Source organism: Protopterus annectens, chromosome 12.part0, assembly GCF_019279795.1.
Source record: "Protopterus annectens isolate FY-2018-M chromosome 12.part0, PAN1.0, whole genome shotgun sequence".
Lineage (NCBI taxonomy): Eukaryota > Metazoa > Chordata > Ceratodontiformes > Protopteridae > Protopterus > Protopterus annectens.
This window is the reverse complement of record NC_056746.1, coordinates 588800396-588817126: the sequence shown is the minus strand read 5'-3', so window position 1 is coordinate 588817126 and position 16731 is coordinate 588800396. Positions and strand designations below refer to the sequence as shown.

Here is a 16731-nt window from a genome sequence, read left to right as displayed (position 1 = left end):
TGGAAGTATATTCCTCAGAACCACAGAACCAAAGGAGGCCCTGACCCTGTAGGTCTTATCCAATTTGTAATGTGTGACAAAGGTATGAGGTGAGGACCATGTGGTTGCTGCACAAATGGTATCTATAGGTAGCCGTGTTAGAAAGGCTGAAGATGTGGAAACTGCCCTGGTTGAGTGAACCTTGACTTTATGATTTAGTGTCATGTGCGTAGAGTTGTATGTGAAAGAAATACAATCGGACAACCATTTAGACAACGTAGCTTTTACCACTGAAGTACCCTTCTTTGAATCTGAAAAGGAGACAAAAAAATTGATCAGACTTTCTGAAGTCCTTAGTCCTGTCTAAATAGAATCGAAGTTGCCTATGGACATCGAGTTTGTGCAACGTGTGTTCCATTTTGTTTGTATATTTGGGAAAAAACACATGTAATTCTATAGTCTGGTTGAGATTTGTTTCGGAACAAACCTGAGGTAGGAATGAAGGATTTGTTCTGTGTTACTCTGTCGTTCTGAAAAATCAAGTATGGGGCTTTGATGGACAAGGCATGTATTCCGAAATTCTTTGAGCGGAAGTAATAGCTACTAGGAAAATGGCCTTCCATGATAGGTATTTCAAATCACAGGATGATGCAGGTTCAAAAGGTGGATCCATGAGAGTACAAAACTGAGATTCCATGGAGCAGCTGCGGTTCTAATAGGTGGTCTCAAGTGAACAGTACCCTTAAGGAATGGTTTAGAAAGCCTGTGTGACATGCTGGGAGTCTGTTGATCACCAATATGAAGATTAGAGATTGCTGCCAATTGAACCCTAAGGGTTGCCGCAGCCACTCCTTCATGAAACAGTTTAGTCAGAAACTCTAGAATGGAAGAAATTGAAGCCATATGCTGGTCAACATTATTATGACGCCCATATGGAAAATCTTTTCCACTTGCTAAGGTATAGTTTCCTAGTAGAAGATTCATGAGAAGAAATTAGGATGTTCTGTGCTGCAGGTGATAAATTGTGGAACCTGGCTATTCATGGAACTGGAGCAGCCAAGTTGTTAACTTTAGGGTATGAATTGCAGGATGAAGAACCCCTGATGAATGCATCAGATATGAAACTGGGTCCAGAATCCATGGTTCTTCCAGTAGATAAGGCTTCCAGAAAGGGGAAGCAAATTTGACGAGGCCAGTAAGGGGCCATTAAAATAATGGTCCTTCCCAGAGTGCTGGCTTTCTGTAGGAATTTGGGTATCAGAGGAAACGGGGGGGGGAAAGCATAAAGAAGTCCCGGGGCCAACTGTGTACAAGTGCATCCCTTGGGGCATCACTCTAGTTGGGGATCAGGGCAAAGTAGTTCTGCATTTGGTGTTGGTGGGGGTTACAAAGAGGTCGCAGCAAGGCTGGCCCCATCTGCAGAATATTCTTTCCGCTACTTCTTCTCGTGAGGAGACAGTACTGCTCTGCTCAACTTGTCCGCTATCACATTGGACCTCGCCGAAACGTGCATTGCTATCAGAAAGCGCTGGGTGGATATTGCCAAGTGCCATACTCTCAAGGCCTCTAGACATAAGGGGTATGACCTGGTTCCTCCCTGTTTATGTACCAGACCACTAACATGTTGTCCATCTGTACTGCAATAGTCCTTACACGTAGGAAGTTTTGAAAAGGACTGCAACGCTAGAAGTACCGCTCTCATTTCTAGGACACTGATATGCTGATCAGCCTCGTGATTCTCCCATGTGCCTTTTGCTGTCCTTCCCTGAAAATGCCCCCCCCCTCCCTATCAGGGAGGCGTCCGTGGTCACAGTGGCAACCAGGGTTAGTAGAACAAAGCAACGTCCTATTGTCACTTCAGGAGAAGTCAGCCACCAAAGAAGATCCCTCTTGCATGACTTTATTATAATGTGGTGAGACGTTGGAAGTTCCTGATAAAACCATTGTGTGAAAAAACAGCCATTGCAGTATCCGCATGTGCATTCTGCCTCATGGAATGGTAATGATGGCTGCAGCCATGGTCCCTAGTAATTTGAGCACTACTGAAACTGGGGCTCTCTGTTTGGGGATGAGGTCCAGAACTTGTTGTCAAAGGCTCATCATTCTTTCCATTGGAAGTTTTATGGTCAGGGAAACTGTATCGAGAGCTGCTCCTATAAAGACGGTACTCTAGATGGCTGTAAAGCAGATTTGTCCCAGTTTACAGTAATCCCCAATCGACTGAAAAGATCTAAGGTTGTCTCCCTTTGCTTGTATGAGTTGATGCTTAGTTGTGGTGGTGAGCAGCCAGTCATCTAAATATGGAAACACCTGGAATCCTAACCGTCTCAGGTGAGCCGTGACTACTGCCATGTATTTGGTGAACACTTTGGGGGCTGTAGGGCAGAGCTCGAAACTGAAAGTGACTGGCTCCCAGCCAAAAGCACAGATGATCCCTGGATGGTCTGGCCATCTTTATATGGTAGTACGCATCCTGGAGATCTACTGAGCACATCCAATCATCTTTTCCTAGAAAAGGAAGTATAGACTGCAGCGTGATCATCCAAACCTTTGTTTTTTTTTGACAGATTTGTTCAATTGGTCTCCAGTCCCATTTTCTTTGCAACTAAAAAGAACCTTGAGTAAGTTCCGGATCCTCTCTGATCTGCTGGGACTGGTTGGATGACTCTTTTTTTTCTAGCAACCTTGTAATCTCTATGGTTGCCTGTTCCCTGTGATTGGGTGGAACGTCTGGGATTTTTTTGACAGGGGGTGGAGGGGTAAGCAAAGGGAATGGTGTATACTCCGGATATTATGCTTTGTACCCAACGACCTTTTGTGATTTTTAGCCAGGTGTCTGGGTACAAAGATAAGCGTCCCCCAACTGCCTCCAGAGATGGACAGACGGCCCTCTTTTGAGGATCGCTGGTAGGGCTTTCCAAAGAACTGATCCCTGTCACCTTGATTTTGCAGGCCCCCTCTGCACCATGGATGGCGTCTCCCATTATTGCCCCCTCCTCTGTCTCTAGAGGGGGTTTCAACACATGTGCCAAAGAAAGCTCCTTGGGCTTTGCAGAACCACATTTTCCCACTATTCCGACCTTTAGGATAAGATCTAGTAGGGGTAGAAAAACAGACTCCTACGGCAGACAAAGTCTTTCCATCTTGCTCACACCTGGTAAGCGTTTCCTTCACTTTCAGTCCAAAAAGTGATGAACCATCAAAGGGGGTGTTTACAAAGGATGACTTGTAGAACTCCGCAAAGGAACATAAGCGCATCCAGGACTGTTTCCTAAGAGCAATTCCTGTACACGCTGCCCTACTCGTTCCATCAGCTGCATATGAAATCAGACCGCATGGAAGAGTTTATAAGAGAATTTAGGGTAGCAAGCTGGGAGGTTACCTTGTCTGAGACCCCCGTAGCTACCACGTCCTGCAGAGCATCTCCCAACTCCTTAAGGAGATCTCTGTAGTCTGGTAAAATGTGTGAGGTAGTTCAGAGATCGAAGAGTAAAGGCCGCTGAACTAAACACAAGCTTTCCGTATCTATCCATGATCCTAGAATCTCTATTAGGAGGATGAACAGATGTGGAGGTCTCCGATAATTCCTTTCTGGTGGCTGCCACCACCACCATAGCATCAACAGGTACTGCTTTGGTAAGGAAAGCCTTGTCCTGGGGTGATGTTATAAATTTATTAGGCCTCCGAGGGACTGGTTCTATGGTATCCGGGGATTTCCACACCTTTCAAGAGAGAAGGTCCATCAACTTATCAAAAGGCGGAGTCACCCAAGAGGTGGAGGGTTGAGACCCGAAAGCCTTCAGGAGTACTGACTCATCATCAGTAAGGTTAAGCGGATTCCAACCACCCCTCTGTTTTAGTATTTCTAAGATATCACCAAAAGAGAGATCGTCAGAGGGGGACTGTGGAGACCCTTCTGACTCATCTAAGTCAGTATCTGAAGTGATGGATTCCTGTGGGGAATCCAGATGCTTCCTCTTGCAAATTCTCTTCCTGGGAACCACCTCAGTGGGAGCTTCTGGGAGGTCCCGGAAAAGCAGGGCTCACCCGATGGGTCCCGGAAGAGCAGGGCTCACCCGATGGGGGGACCTGAAACTCTGGGCCTCTATGCTTTTGAGGGATCAGTGAAGCAGAGGCAGACACAGGGACTTTAGGGGAGGAGACTGCTGGTACCGATGATATGGATGCCCAAGAGGACAACACTCTCCTCATAGCATCGAAAGCCCCACAGCTCTGATCCGAAGAGACGCCTGGATCCGTAGAAACAGGCAGTCTCTGTGGCACTGAAGCCGTGGGCTCCGAGCTCGAGGTAGGTGCCGAACTCACCCGAACTGAGCCCTCGAAAGGTAGAGTTGGCACCGAAAGATTGGTACGACTATCCTCTCCGGACCCAACCGGCGAGTGTCGGCTCCTAGACTCTAAGGTAGGTACCAAAGAGGTCAGAGTAATCGGAACCGAAAGCCCCAGGGGTGTTGGCTCTGGTGGTTCCACAATCATCGGTTCCGAATACTCCGGCTCCGAAACTTCGGGTCGAATCGGAGGAACTGAAGAAATGGGTTGGGTCTGAGTCGGTTCTGAAGCTCTAAGGGTCAAACCTGACAGAATTTTTGCTAACACTTGTGACTGCAAAAGTCTCTACACCACTCGATCCACATCCTTATCAGATAGTCTTGAGGACCGGGAAGCAATAGATGAGGTCTCTGACTGCAAGATTGGAGATTTTAAAGTGGGAGATATTCTCTCCGATGCTGGGGTCCTACTGACAACAATAACCTCCAGTTCCATAGGCTTAGGAGCGGAGGTGACATTCTTGCTAGATTTAGAAGTCGATGAGTCCTTTTTCGGCTCCAACTCCGAAGACGAGCTGGAAGATAAGGTTTTTGAAGACTTAGTGGGTTTGTCCTTTTCCAAGGCTTCTTGAAAGGAAGATTTTAATAGACCTCTTGCCATTAGTTTACTCTTGCGTTCATGAAGAACACAAGAACTAAAAGAGTGACAGATGGCACAATTTTCTTGAAGGTGAAGCTCACCTAAACAATAAACATAGTTTGCGTGCCCAGCTGTGACAGACATCTTTTGTCCACATTTCAAACATTTCTTGAAACCAGAGTTAACCTTTTCAGATATGGCAAAACACTCATCAGAAGAAATAGCCTCAAAGAAGAAAATTTTAGAGCTCTAACAATCAAATATAAATGTATAACACCACAGCACACAGTCTATAGTAACAGCAGCAAATATAGCAAAAATAGCCCCAATAAAACAGGGTCTAACTCTAAACTACGATAGTAACTATAGGAAACACACATTGCTATTCAAAGTACAACAATTATACAACCCTAACAAAACCACAGGGCTGAATAATATACAAGTTCAACTAACAGTATAAATAGAACTGGTCTATGTTAAATGTTCGAACATCCAAAATGTTGAACATTACATGGTCGAGACCAAATGTTTTAACATCAAATAAAAAAAGTAAAAAAAAGAAAAAAGACACTTTAACAGCTGTGCCCCCCACACCCCCCCTACTTAAATATACCAACTCCAAGAACGCACTTCAGTGCAAAAAAGGGAAATTCTCCTTATCTGCACCGTACGGTGCCGTTGAAAGTCTATCTTCGAACATTCAAATTTCGGACGTTTGGTCTCAACCATGTAACGTTCTAAGTTTTGAGCGTTTGAAGATTCGTCAGGTACCCAATAGAACTACTACTGCCCTAATAAAAAAACAGGCTTACTAGTTAAAGCAGAAAGGATAGGGAGCAAAGCTGTTTTTAATTAACTAGTCTCGAGGATATATAAACAGGCCCAGAAATAAATGGCCTCAAACACAGAGAAAAATGCACTTTAAACTAAATATAACTATTAAGAATGACAACAATGTCTCAAGTATCTAAGTCTAATCTAATAACTAACACTAAGAAAAAATTTTTACAGAGAAAATTTTCAAAAATGTCTTCACAATACTAGCCAGAGCTGTTCGACGAACACCCGATCTGTTGCCATGGCAAATGAGATCTGAGAGAAGCACTACTGCATCACAGGATAGGGAGTATGTTTCAAGACCTCGAGCTTTAGGACCTGGCCGAGTCAGAGCTGAACCCATCAGTGAGAATGAATATGAGATGGAACAACTTCACATCATATATTTCCAACATTAAAAACATGCTATGACATCAAAATAGCAACTCACTAAAGCCATTTCCATCACTGTGACAAGGAAACAGTATTCTAAACGCTTACCACCAACTACAGTCCATTCTCCAGTTTTAGTAAAGCTGGCTCCAGTTCTTGCCATCTTTAAAAAGTCACAAAATTCTTCAGCTGTCAAGCGGCAGGCAGTACAGCAAGCAATGTTATTAAATGCAGTCATAGCCTCTGTTCCGCCCCTCAAGTCACCGAGTGCACACAAGTAGAAAGGAATTCTGTCTCTAAAATTTCTTAATCTAAATAAAGAGAATTCACAAGAATTACCGACTTAATTTTCCACTGTTCGTTTCTCTTCATATCTGTAGCAACATGCAAAATTACCTTTACATATAAGCATGTATGACTAAGTTTCATTTAAAAGCTATACTACAATACTGTATATGGTGGGAGAAAAAGTACTTTCATGAGTAACACCATTTTGACTACGATAGTTTACATCATGATAAATGCCTTTACCATGTCCTGAACTGACGTATTGTTATAGAAACTAAGCTTTGATGTTGTGCCATCTAATATGTTCAATTACTAAAGAACAGAATTCAAAGAGCTACTCTCATAACCTACAAATACATAAAACAGTGTGATTTCCCTTCAGGTACTAACATGGGAATTCATAGATTCTGACACTACATAAGGACCATCTGAACAAGCTTAGTTTGCCCATTTTCATACCTACTTTCTAATACCCAGTGTTCTGAAATGCTTGCTTTGAAAATGGCTGAATTCTCAGTACCGGCATCCATGGGACACAGTATTTGCTTTAATCTATTCTTTAAACTGAGGAGTACTTTATTTATATTCATAATTAGTTGGTCGGGTTAATCCCACTAGACTAGAAGCCTCTCTACAGTGGAGACCTGAGGTGGTATTTATATTACTAGGGGAAATTTGGCCAGGCCATTGGCAGGGAACTTCCCCTATTCTTTTTAACAGGTTCAGTGGAAACCATACTTCTCAACCGCTTATGGCAAGGAATCTGAACAAAACCAAAAATAATGAAGACACAAAGGCCCACAAATCGGGATACATTTTAATTATTGCTCTTATAAACTTAGAAAGTTGCTAGAAAAAGAAGTTATGTACCCACCATAATGTTCCATCTGTGTTCTCCATTTTCATTCTTCCTCAGCAGTTAGGGTTTGGATCTGAGTCGGCCATTATTTTAGCTTGTGGAACTAAAAAACTCTCAAGCTCCTGCCTTACCAGTAATGCACCAACCCCTAACATACCACAGATCTTGTTTGCTGGTTAACATAATACAAGAAATATCATGATATCCCTGGTAGAAGAAACCATTATATGCAGCTCAACACAAGGAAAATGGTTATTTTAGCTTGTGGAACTAAACAGCTCTCAAGCTCCCGCCTTACCAATAATGCACCAACCCCTAACATACCTCAGATCTTGTTTGCTGGTTAACATAATATAAGAAATATTATCATGATAACCCTGGTAGAAGAAATCATTATATGCAGCTCAACATAAGGAAAAATGGTATCCTTATAAGTTCTCATTCTTCCAGAAATCAATTGTTAAAAACAGGCTGGGGGTTGGTGGGAGGGGGGAGTCCCCAGCTTCCTAAAAACTCAGGGAAATCTAAGGAAGAATACTCCTGAGCACAGCTGAGCCAAAGGCTGCTCTTCCCCTCTAGACCAGATCCAGTTTGTAATGGGTAATAAAAATAATAATAAAAATATGGGGATTGGCTCAAGTTGCAGCTGCACATGTGGTCCATGGAAGTCCTAGATAGAAACACTGAAGAAGTTGCCATGGACTTAGTTGAATGGGCTCTCAAAGGTTTTGGTAAGGACAGGCCCAAATTGTTGTAGACAAATGATATGCAATCTGTCAACCATCTGACTAAGGTTACCTTGGCAACTGATTTACCCAACTTAGAACCCGCAAGGGTGACAAACAATTGATCCGCCTTTCCAATTTCTTTTGTTCTATGCAAGAAAAAACTGTCTGAACATCCAATAAGTGTAACATATATTCGCATTTGTTTGCAAATTTAGGAAAGAAGACTAGCAGATTAGTGGACTGGTTGATGTTAGATTTTGACACCACCTTAGGAAGTAAAGAAAGATTGGCTCGTAATATTACTCTATTTCTTGTGCCAGATCTTTTCGCTCCTCTGATTTCTGGAATAGGATCGCTGAGGAGTGGAATGTCTGACACCAAAGGCAGATAAGGTCTTGCCATCTTGCTCACACCATGCCAGCTTATCCTTGACTTTAGGGCTAAACAAAGAAGCGGCCTCTATGGGGACATTCATGAAGGAAGCCTTAAAGGAATCCGCAAAGTCACAAAGGCACATCCAAGCATGTCGTCTGGCGATTATACCTGTGCCTGCCGTTCTAGCTGTCCCTTCCATTGCATGAGAAATAAGACACATGGAAGAGTTGGAAATGGACTCTAGGGTGGCTATCTGAGAAGCCACATTATCACGGACTTCATCAGAAACAGCTCCTGCCAACGTCTCAGAGAGCTGGTTGATAAGATCTTGCTAAAGCCTGGTAAATTGTGCCAAATATTTTAAAGACCTTATGGCGAAGGTCGATGAACCAAACACAGCTTTCCTAATGTCAATAGCCCAAGACTCCTTGTTGGGCAAATGGACAGTTTAGCTCTCTTCTGCCAAATCCTTCTTAGGAGCAGCTGCCACAACCATAGCAAGACCATGTGACCAGTGGGGGTGCTCCACAGGGGGGGGTGGGGATAATATTTTGTCTGGCCTCTTAGGTATCGCTTCCATATCAGGAGCCTTCCATGCATGCTGCACGATGAGCTGGCCGAGCTCATCGGCAGGCGGGGTTGACCTAGGAGGTAGGGGGCCGGGCACGAAAAGCCTGCATGAATACAGATTCCTCAAAGGAAGGATTAGAGGGCTTCCAGTCACCCCTCTAAGGATCTCGAGGATGTCACCAAAGGACACCTCAGCAGAGGGTGACCGTGGGAACCCTTCCCCAGCATGAAAATCTGTATCTTCAGTCAATGACTCCTCAGTGGAGTCCATGTGCTTCCTCTTACACGATGCTTTGTGGGGTGCTTCCTCAGTGGGAGGCTCTGGGGAAGACTGCAAAGAGAGGGTCTCCTGAGGAGGACAGACCTGAGGCTCTTGTGCTCGGTGTACAGGAGTGGAAGCTTGTGGCAGTTGTGGCGCAGAGGGGGTACAGGACTCTGACAAATGAGCTTTGCCAGCGGAGGCACGTGCCCCCCTCCATAGCCTAGAAGGCTGGCCCGCCCAAGGAGGGATGGGAGCCCAGCACTAAGCATGACAACCTCGGAACCGGGGTCACACCCTGCCCGATGAGCCCGCTCCCAGACCAGGAGTTTCAAGAGGACCATGAACCGTAAAAGAGAGAGAGAGAGAGAGAGAGCATCCCTGGAAGGTGCCATTGAAAAAATTGGCATGGAGCCAGGAATGCCCTCCCTAATGGCACAGCCACTGGCCTGAGAAGAACCCAATGCACCGAAGGCCACAAGGACGACTCTGGTTCCAAAGTGAGGTCTACTATTGGAATTGGAGGGAGGGAAGCTGTTAGAGTAACAGGCTTCAAAACTTGAGTGGAACTCGAAGGAAGAGTATACGTTGGGGTTTGAGGCAAAATATGCTCACCTGAATGAGGGAACGTGGACTTCGACAGTTGAGAGAGACCTCGGGCCACAAGCAACAAGTCAACAAGCCACAACACATACTGTTCAGAAAGACTCTTGGTTGACCTCATGGAGAAGGCTGATGGTGATTCTGGCCTTTCTAGGAAAGAACTATACTGACTGCTTTCAAAAGGATCCAGTGAAGGCAATATTTGGTCCTTGCTAATTCAATAGGTGCAGAGCTCGGAGCCAAAGGAGTCTGCACTGAAGAAAACAGTGTGGAAAAGATCTGCACCAAAGATGTCAGCACTGTAGTAGTTGAAGGTGTCCGCACTGTAAAGGCAAAGGTCTGCTCCGAAGGGTATGGTGCCATAGTGGAAAGTGTCTGCACTGGCAATAAGGATGGTGCCGAGAAGAACTGTACCGAAGTACATGTCTTTGCCGAAAACTCTGCACCGTGGAGTACACAAGAGTCATTCTTGGAGCCGAAGGTGAATGTACCAATGGTGCTGAAGGGGACTGAACCTGTATTGACGGTGCCATTAGGGGTTGTGACAGAACTGTCGGAACCATAGATGTCTGCACCGGGAACTCCGGTGCTGATATTGATAAAGGAGACATGGCTGTAGTCAGGATCATTTGGAAAGTACAGTTGTGTACACCTACCATAAATGTAGATGTTCGAGTGTCTTCACTGTTTCAGTCATAACTGTAGGGTGTTCCTGCCGGCAGGCAGCCCAAGGTCGGCCAGAATCCCAAAGTCTGGGTCCGGGGTCGGCTGTTCCAGCAAGTACCCTGACGTCAGAGCGCAGAGGTACAAAGCTGACAGCCGACGCCATCTTCTCCAGCCTTTCTTGCCCCAGATGTCAGAAGCTCCTCAAAAAATCCAGTAGGTGTCCCAAAGGGAACACAAATACACCACAAAGGAAGAGGAGATAGACAAACAGAAAAATAAGAGGGGATGGTGGGAGGGAAACCCCGACTGCAACAGTGAAGACACTCGAACATCTACATTTATGGTAGGTGTACACAACTGTACTATGTTCTTCGTGTTTCACTGTTGCAGTCATAACTGTAGGGTGGAATCCCAAAGCTGTGAAGGAGGGTGGAGGTTATGCAGAAGAAGGGGCAGCCAGAAGACCCTGCAAGACAGCAGAGGCAAAACCTGCCCTAGACTTAGAATACAAAGGGAGATTGTAGTGCTTTGAAAAAGTATGCACTGAACTCCAAGTAGCAGCTTCCAAAATGTCCTTGGTAGGAACTCCTCTGAGAAAAGCTGCTGAAGTGGCTGCTGCTCTAGCAGAATGACTTCTAACAGTGCCTAGAATCGGTTTCCCAGAATGAGAGTAACAAAACCGTATTCCATGAGCAATCCATTTGGAAATAGTTTGTTTTGAAATAGCCTTGCCTAAAGAATTGGAGGCATAAGAGATAAGCAACTGATCAGACTTCCTGAAATCTTTAGTTTTGTCCAGGTAAAATCGTAGTTGTCTGTGTACGTCCAATGACTGTAAAATCCTTTCCCCTTTATTTTGAGGATTTGGAAAGAAAGTAGGAAGGTGAATAGTCTGATTTAAAGCCACCTTAGAAATCACCTTAGGCATAAATGTAGGATTGGTCCTTAAGGCCACTCTGTCTTGGTGGAAAATAAGGTATGGTTCCACAGCCATGAGAGCTTGCAACTCTGACACCCTTCTAGCAGAAGTCAATGCTAATAAAATAGCTGTTTTCCAGGGTAAGAACTTGATATCTGAAGCAGCAGCAGGCTCAAAGGGAGGTAAAGTAAGCTTCTCCAAAACATAATTAAGATCCCACGCAGGAACAGGAGGTGTTCTGGGAGGTCTTAAATTATTGGCCCCTCTCAAGAATTGTCTCACCAGCTGATGAGAGAAAATGAGGGGATCTGTGTTGAAATGAGCCGAGATAGCAGAAGCATGAATTTTGATGGAAGAGAAGGAGAGGCCTTTAAGCAAAAGTTCAGAGAGGTAGAATCCATGGAGGTTCCAAGAACAGGTGTCTTAAGGTTGGATACCAAATCTGTCGAGGCCAATTTGGAGCCATCAGGATGATAGTCTTGGGTCTGTCTTGTTTTATTTTCAGTAGCACCCGAGGCAGAAGAGGAAGAGGAGGGAAGGCATATCCCGAAAGATTCCTCCAAGTGAAAGACAGGGCATCCACTTTCCATGCTGTTTTGTGGAAGGACCTGGTGCAAAATAGAGCCAACTGATGATTGAGATGAGATACAAACAGATCTATCTGTGGACAACCCCAAACTGTTGTAATCCTGTTGAATAAGCTGGGATCCAGCATCCATTCATGGGGATCCAGAAGATTTCTGCTTAGGCTGTCTGCTAAGAAATTTTGTTTTCCTAGAATGAACTGAACTTGAAGATGCAGATTCAGAGATAGAGCTGTGTCCCATAGACTCATGGCTAGTCTGCAAAGGGGGTAAGAGTGGGAGCCCCCCTGCTTGTTTATGTACCACATGACTGTGGTATTGTCTGTACGAATCAGATGATGTCCTGGTTGCAAAAGTTTCTGGAAGGCTAGCAGAGCATGTTGGACTGCCAACATTTCCTTCAGGTTGATGTGCCAGTGGAGATGTTTCTTTGACCAAGAGCCTTGCTGGCAGTTGTTTAGAAAATGAGCTCCCCAAGCGTAATCCGAAGCGTCTGTGGTCATGACCTGAAAAGGCTGAGGCAGACAAAAGGAGTTTCCTTCGTTTAAAGCGCAAGTCCTGGACCACCAAAGGAACTCTTTTTGGAGGCAGGGAATCAGAGGTATCATTGTATCCAGGCTGTGGTAATGCTGAGACCATACACTCTTTAGGTACCATTGAAGTTTTCTCATATGAAGCCTTGCATTTGGAATCAACAGCATGCAAGAAGCCATGTAGCCCAAAGCCTGCAGGAATTTCCTTGCATTGAGCTGAGTCAAAGTAGCCAAGGTTTTGAAAATTGATGCCAGATGTGCTTGCTTTTCTGGGGTCAGGAAGGCCTTTTGCAAGCTTGTGTTTAGAAGAGCACCCAAAAAGATCATTTGTTGAGAAGGGATCAAATGTGACTTTTTTGTGTTCACTGAAAATCCCAGTAGTAGGAAGAGACGCTGAACAAACTGTAGATGCTGAAGTAAAAGATCCTTGCTGTCCGCCTGGATCAGGCAGTCGTCCAGATAGGGGTAAATTTGTATCCCTTGGAGTCTGCAATAAGCAACTACTGGAGCCAGGCACTTGGTAAAGACTCTGGGCGCAGTAAATAAGCCAAAGGGCAGTGCAGAGAATTGAAAGTGTCTCGAGCCTGCCTTGAATCTGAGGTATTTTCTGCATTCCTGTCTGATGGGAATGTGTAAGTAGGCCTCCTTCAGGTCCAATGTCACCATCCAAGCATCCTGGGAGAGTATGGGAAGAAGTTGTTGCAGGGTAAGCATCTTGAATTTTGGAATTTCCAGAAAAGTATTTAATACTGAGAGGTCCAGAATAGGTCTCCATGTGTTCTGTTTTCTTGGAACCAGGAATAGTCTTGAATAAAACCCCTTTCCCATCTCTGGGTATGGAACAGGTTCTATGGCTCTCATGGCCAATAAAGCGTCCACCTGATTTAAGGCCTCTGACCATTGATGTTTTGGCAGATCTGGCCAACCGTAAGACCTTGGCAGAGTATGAAAGTGGAATTTGTAGCCTTTTAAAATCACATCCAAAACCCATTTGTCCTGGGTTATATGCGTCCAATTTTGGTAAAAAAGAGATAGTTTTCCTCCGAGAGGAGCTTCCAGGCAAGAAGGACCTGTAGCCCAACAGAGGGAGTCATTGGGTCTGCTTCCTTTGTGACTGAGGTCTGTCTTCTCCCCTTCTGGGTGAAGAAGCAGTCTACTGTCTGGACCTATAAGAGGCCTGCGTCTGCGTCCGGCCTCTAGACCATCTATATCTTCCCCTTTGAGGCCCGTCAGAAGTGGGAAAGGACCAATTTTTGGAGGGCCAATTTCTAGAAAATCTAGGAGGCTGAACTTGTAAGAAATCTTTGACAGTCTGCATAGATTTTGCTTTTTCCTCCATCTTTTTAATAACTTCCTCAGCCTTGGATCCAAATAAAACATCATGTTGAACAGGGGCATCTAACAGTTTCGCCTTAACCTGCTCAGGTAAATTCTGCTCCCGAAGCCAAGCATGTCTCCAAATAACAGTACCAGAGGCTGCGGCCCTGAAAGAAGCTTCCAAGGCATCAAAACCACAATGTAAACTATGTTTGCTAACTTGTTCAGTTGCATGCAAAACATCCTGTAATTCCTTGTCCTCTGCACATGCAGGAAAGGTAGAAATCCTTTGCTTTAAAACAGACAAAAGAAATTGCTGATACTTAAACATATGAAACTGGCAATTTAAAGCTCTAATAGAAAGAGTAGAAGTATAAACCTTTTTGCCCCACCTATCCAAGGCACAAGAATCCTTTTCAGAGGGCATAGGATTTTTAGAAGAAGCGGCCTTAGCAGCTTTAGAACCCTGAGAAATAGTTTCAGGAGCTGCAGAAGGCTTCTTAAAAAAGAATTGATGGGAATCAGGGACTCTGTAAAATCTATCAGGCTTAGAAGGAGCAGGCGGCAAGGAATCAGGATTCAAGTTAGCTTCAGAGAAAGCATCATCCACAATATTAAGTACAGGAGGGATAGCCAAAGGTCTGTGTTGTGGGAGAAGGAGAAATTCTCGGAGCCTCTTCTTGGAGGCAGAATAATCCTGACCTTCCCAATGAAAATGCTCTCTCATCTCATGTAAGATTTCCCCAAAAGAGAAATCCTCAGGGGGAGAAGCAGAGGGAATAGAGTCCTCTGCATCCGAATCCTCATAAGGAGGAAAAGAGTAATCCTGGTCAGAGGAAGACAGAAGACACAGAAGCCTGATCAGAGGAATCATAAGGTAAATCCTGTCTAGGCCTTTTTTCAGGCGGAGGTTTAGAACCCCTAATCATTGTAAGTAAATCCTCAGCCATCCGTAGTAATTGCTTCTGGGACTTGGGAGCTGAATCCGAAGCAGCTTGAGGGGAAACTCTTGGTTTTACAGGAGTTTTTGTCTTTGCCTTTGTTGAAATAGTTATATGTGAAGGCCTGAAAACTCCCTCAGAAGCCGGTACCTGCACAGCGGTTCCGAACCCATCTGAAGGAGCGACGTCCGAAGGTCCTGCAGCAGATAAAATATTAGGCCTAGATGGCTTCCCATGGGAGTCCATGTCGGCCATCTGTTCAGAAGTGGCGGACGACAGGGGCTGCAAAAGCGCCTCACTGACGACTGCCGAACCCGATGCTGGCTCCGGCTGCGAAGAATCCTGTTTGGACCTCAGAGGCCTATCCTTGTCCTTGCGTTTCTTATGAATTCCAGTTGTCGGTAAAGTATCCAACGACATCCTATAATTAAATAGTCTACTGAAATAGTTCAAGGCCCAATCGTATCTACGCTTGATAGTGCGCGAATTAAACCTGGCACAGAACCGACAGCAAGAAATGTCGTGGTCAGGGCCTAAGCAAGGTAGACAGTAAGAGTGGAAATCTTTATGAGGTATTTGCTTTCCACACAATATACAATTATTAACTTTTTCTGACATCGGAGGAGCAAGAAAAAAGTTTCCCCAACGGGGTACTTAGCTTGAGAAGAGAAGTTGAAAACTTCAGACCGAAGTCAATCAAAGCATGTTGTTCTGAATGCGCCAACCAATGACTTGCGAGCTGCTTTCCACCGCACGGCAAGAAAGACTGGAGAAGATGGCGTCGGCTGTCAGCTTTGTACCTCTGCGCTCTGACGTCAGGGTACTTGCTGGAACAGCTGACGCCGGACCCAGACTTTGGGATTCTGGCCGACCTCGGCCTGCCTGCCGGCAGGAATACCCTACAGTTATGACTGCAACAGTGAAACACGAAGAACATCGGTGCCGAGCCTGGAGCCGACAGGGTTACAGGTGGCAGCGCCTGAGTAGTAATCAATTTCACCTTCTTGCGAGTCAACTCCCTACGATCTCCAGAGGGAGAAGAAGGGAGCGACTTTGATGAAGAAGAGGAAGAATGCCTTTTGCGGGGTTTAACAGGAGGGGGTGAGCCCTCTGACCCAGAAATAGCCTCAGAGGAAGGAGATTTGAAGAAACCTTTCAAAATTAACTTATTCTTCCTCTCGTTGAGAGTCCTGGTAGAGACGTTTTTACAAATTTCACATGGCGGATCTACAGTCAAGTGGGAGACATTAAGACAGTAGACACATAAGTCATGGCCATCGGAAAGCGGTAACGTACGGCCGCAATCCTTGCACTGCTTGAAACCAATGGAAGTTTTCTTATTCGACATAACTGGTGTGGAGAAGCAGCACAGTAGAAAAAGGAAGAATAATGGCTACCCAAGAAAAGGCTAAAGAGAGAAAAGGAAGGATTATCAGCGATGGTAATGGAGAATTGCCACAAGGTAAGAAAAGAAGGTAATAAATGGAAAAGACTAAAGGAAGAGAGTCTAAAGTGCACGATAGGAAAATATTAGAATAAACTTTTGAGAAAAAAATTTAGAGTAATAATATATATACAAACTGTCAAAAAATAAGACACTTGGCTGAGACAGTGGCTTGACATGGCTGTTCAGCACCACGGCAAACGAGATCTGAGGTAACAGGGAGCAGAACATTCTAGGTAGGACCTAGGCAAGAGAGTTTTTGGCTGACGCTGACATTGGCTGGCTCGGTTCCGAGGACGGAACAGATAACCCATCAGTAAGGAATGAACGAAGATTAACAACATCAGATAGATAGTTTTCCAGGACAGAAACTTTTACATCATATTTTGTGGCTGGTTCAAAAGGAGAATGAACCAAGGCCTGTTTAAGTCCCATTGGAGTGGGGGGGGGGGTTGGTTCTTTATAAGGAGGCCTCAAAAGAGGGGTACTTCTCAAGAAGGCCTTACAAAATTTAGATGAAGCAAGGGT

The 16731-nt window shown here is 44.9% G+C and overlaps 1 protein-coding gene across 1 annotated transcript in view; it reads right to left on the bottom strand.

The window, feature by feature from the left end:
• LOC122816730 overlaps positions 1-16731 on the bottom strand; it is a 2226031-nt gene that overhangs the window by 990513 nt on the left and 1218787 nt on the right. The window contains exon 13 of the mRNA XM_044089722.1: positions 6226-6428. Coding sequence (XP_043945657.1) covers positions 6226-6428 — 203 coding nt within the window. The remainder of the gene's footprint in view (positions 1-6225; positions 6429-16731) is intronic.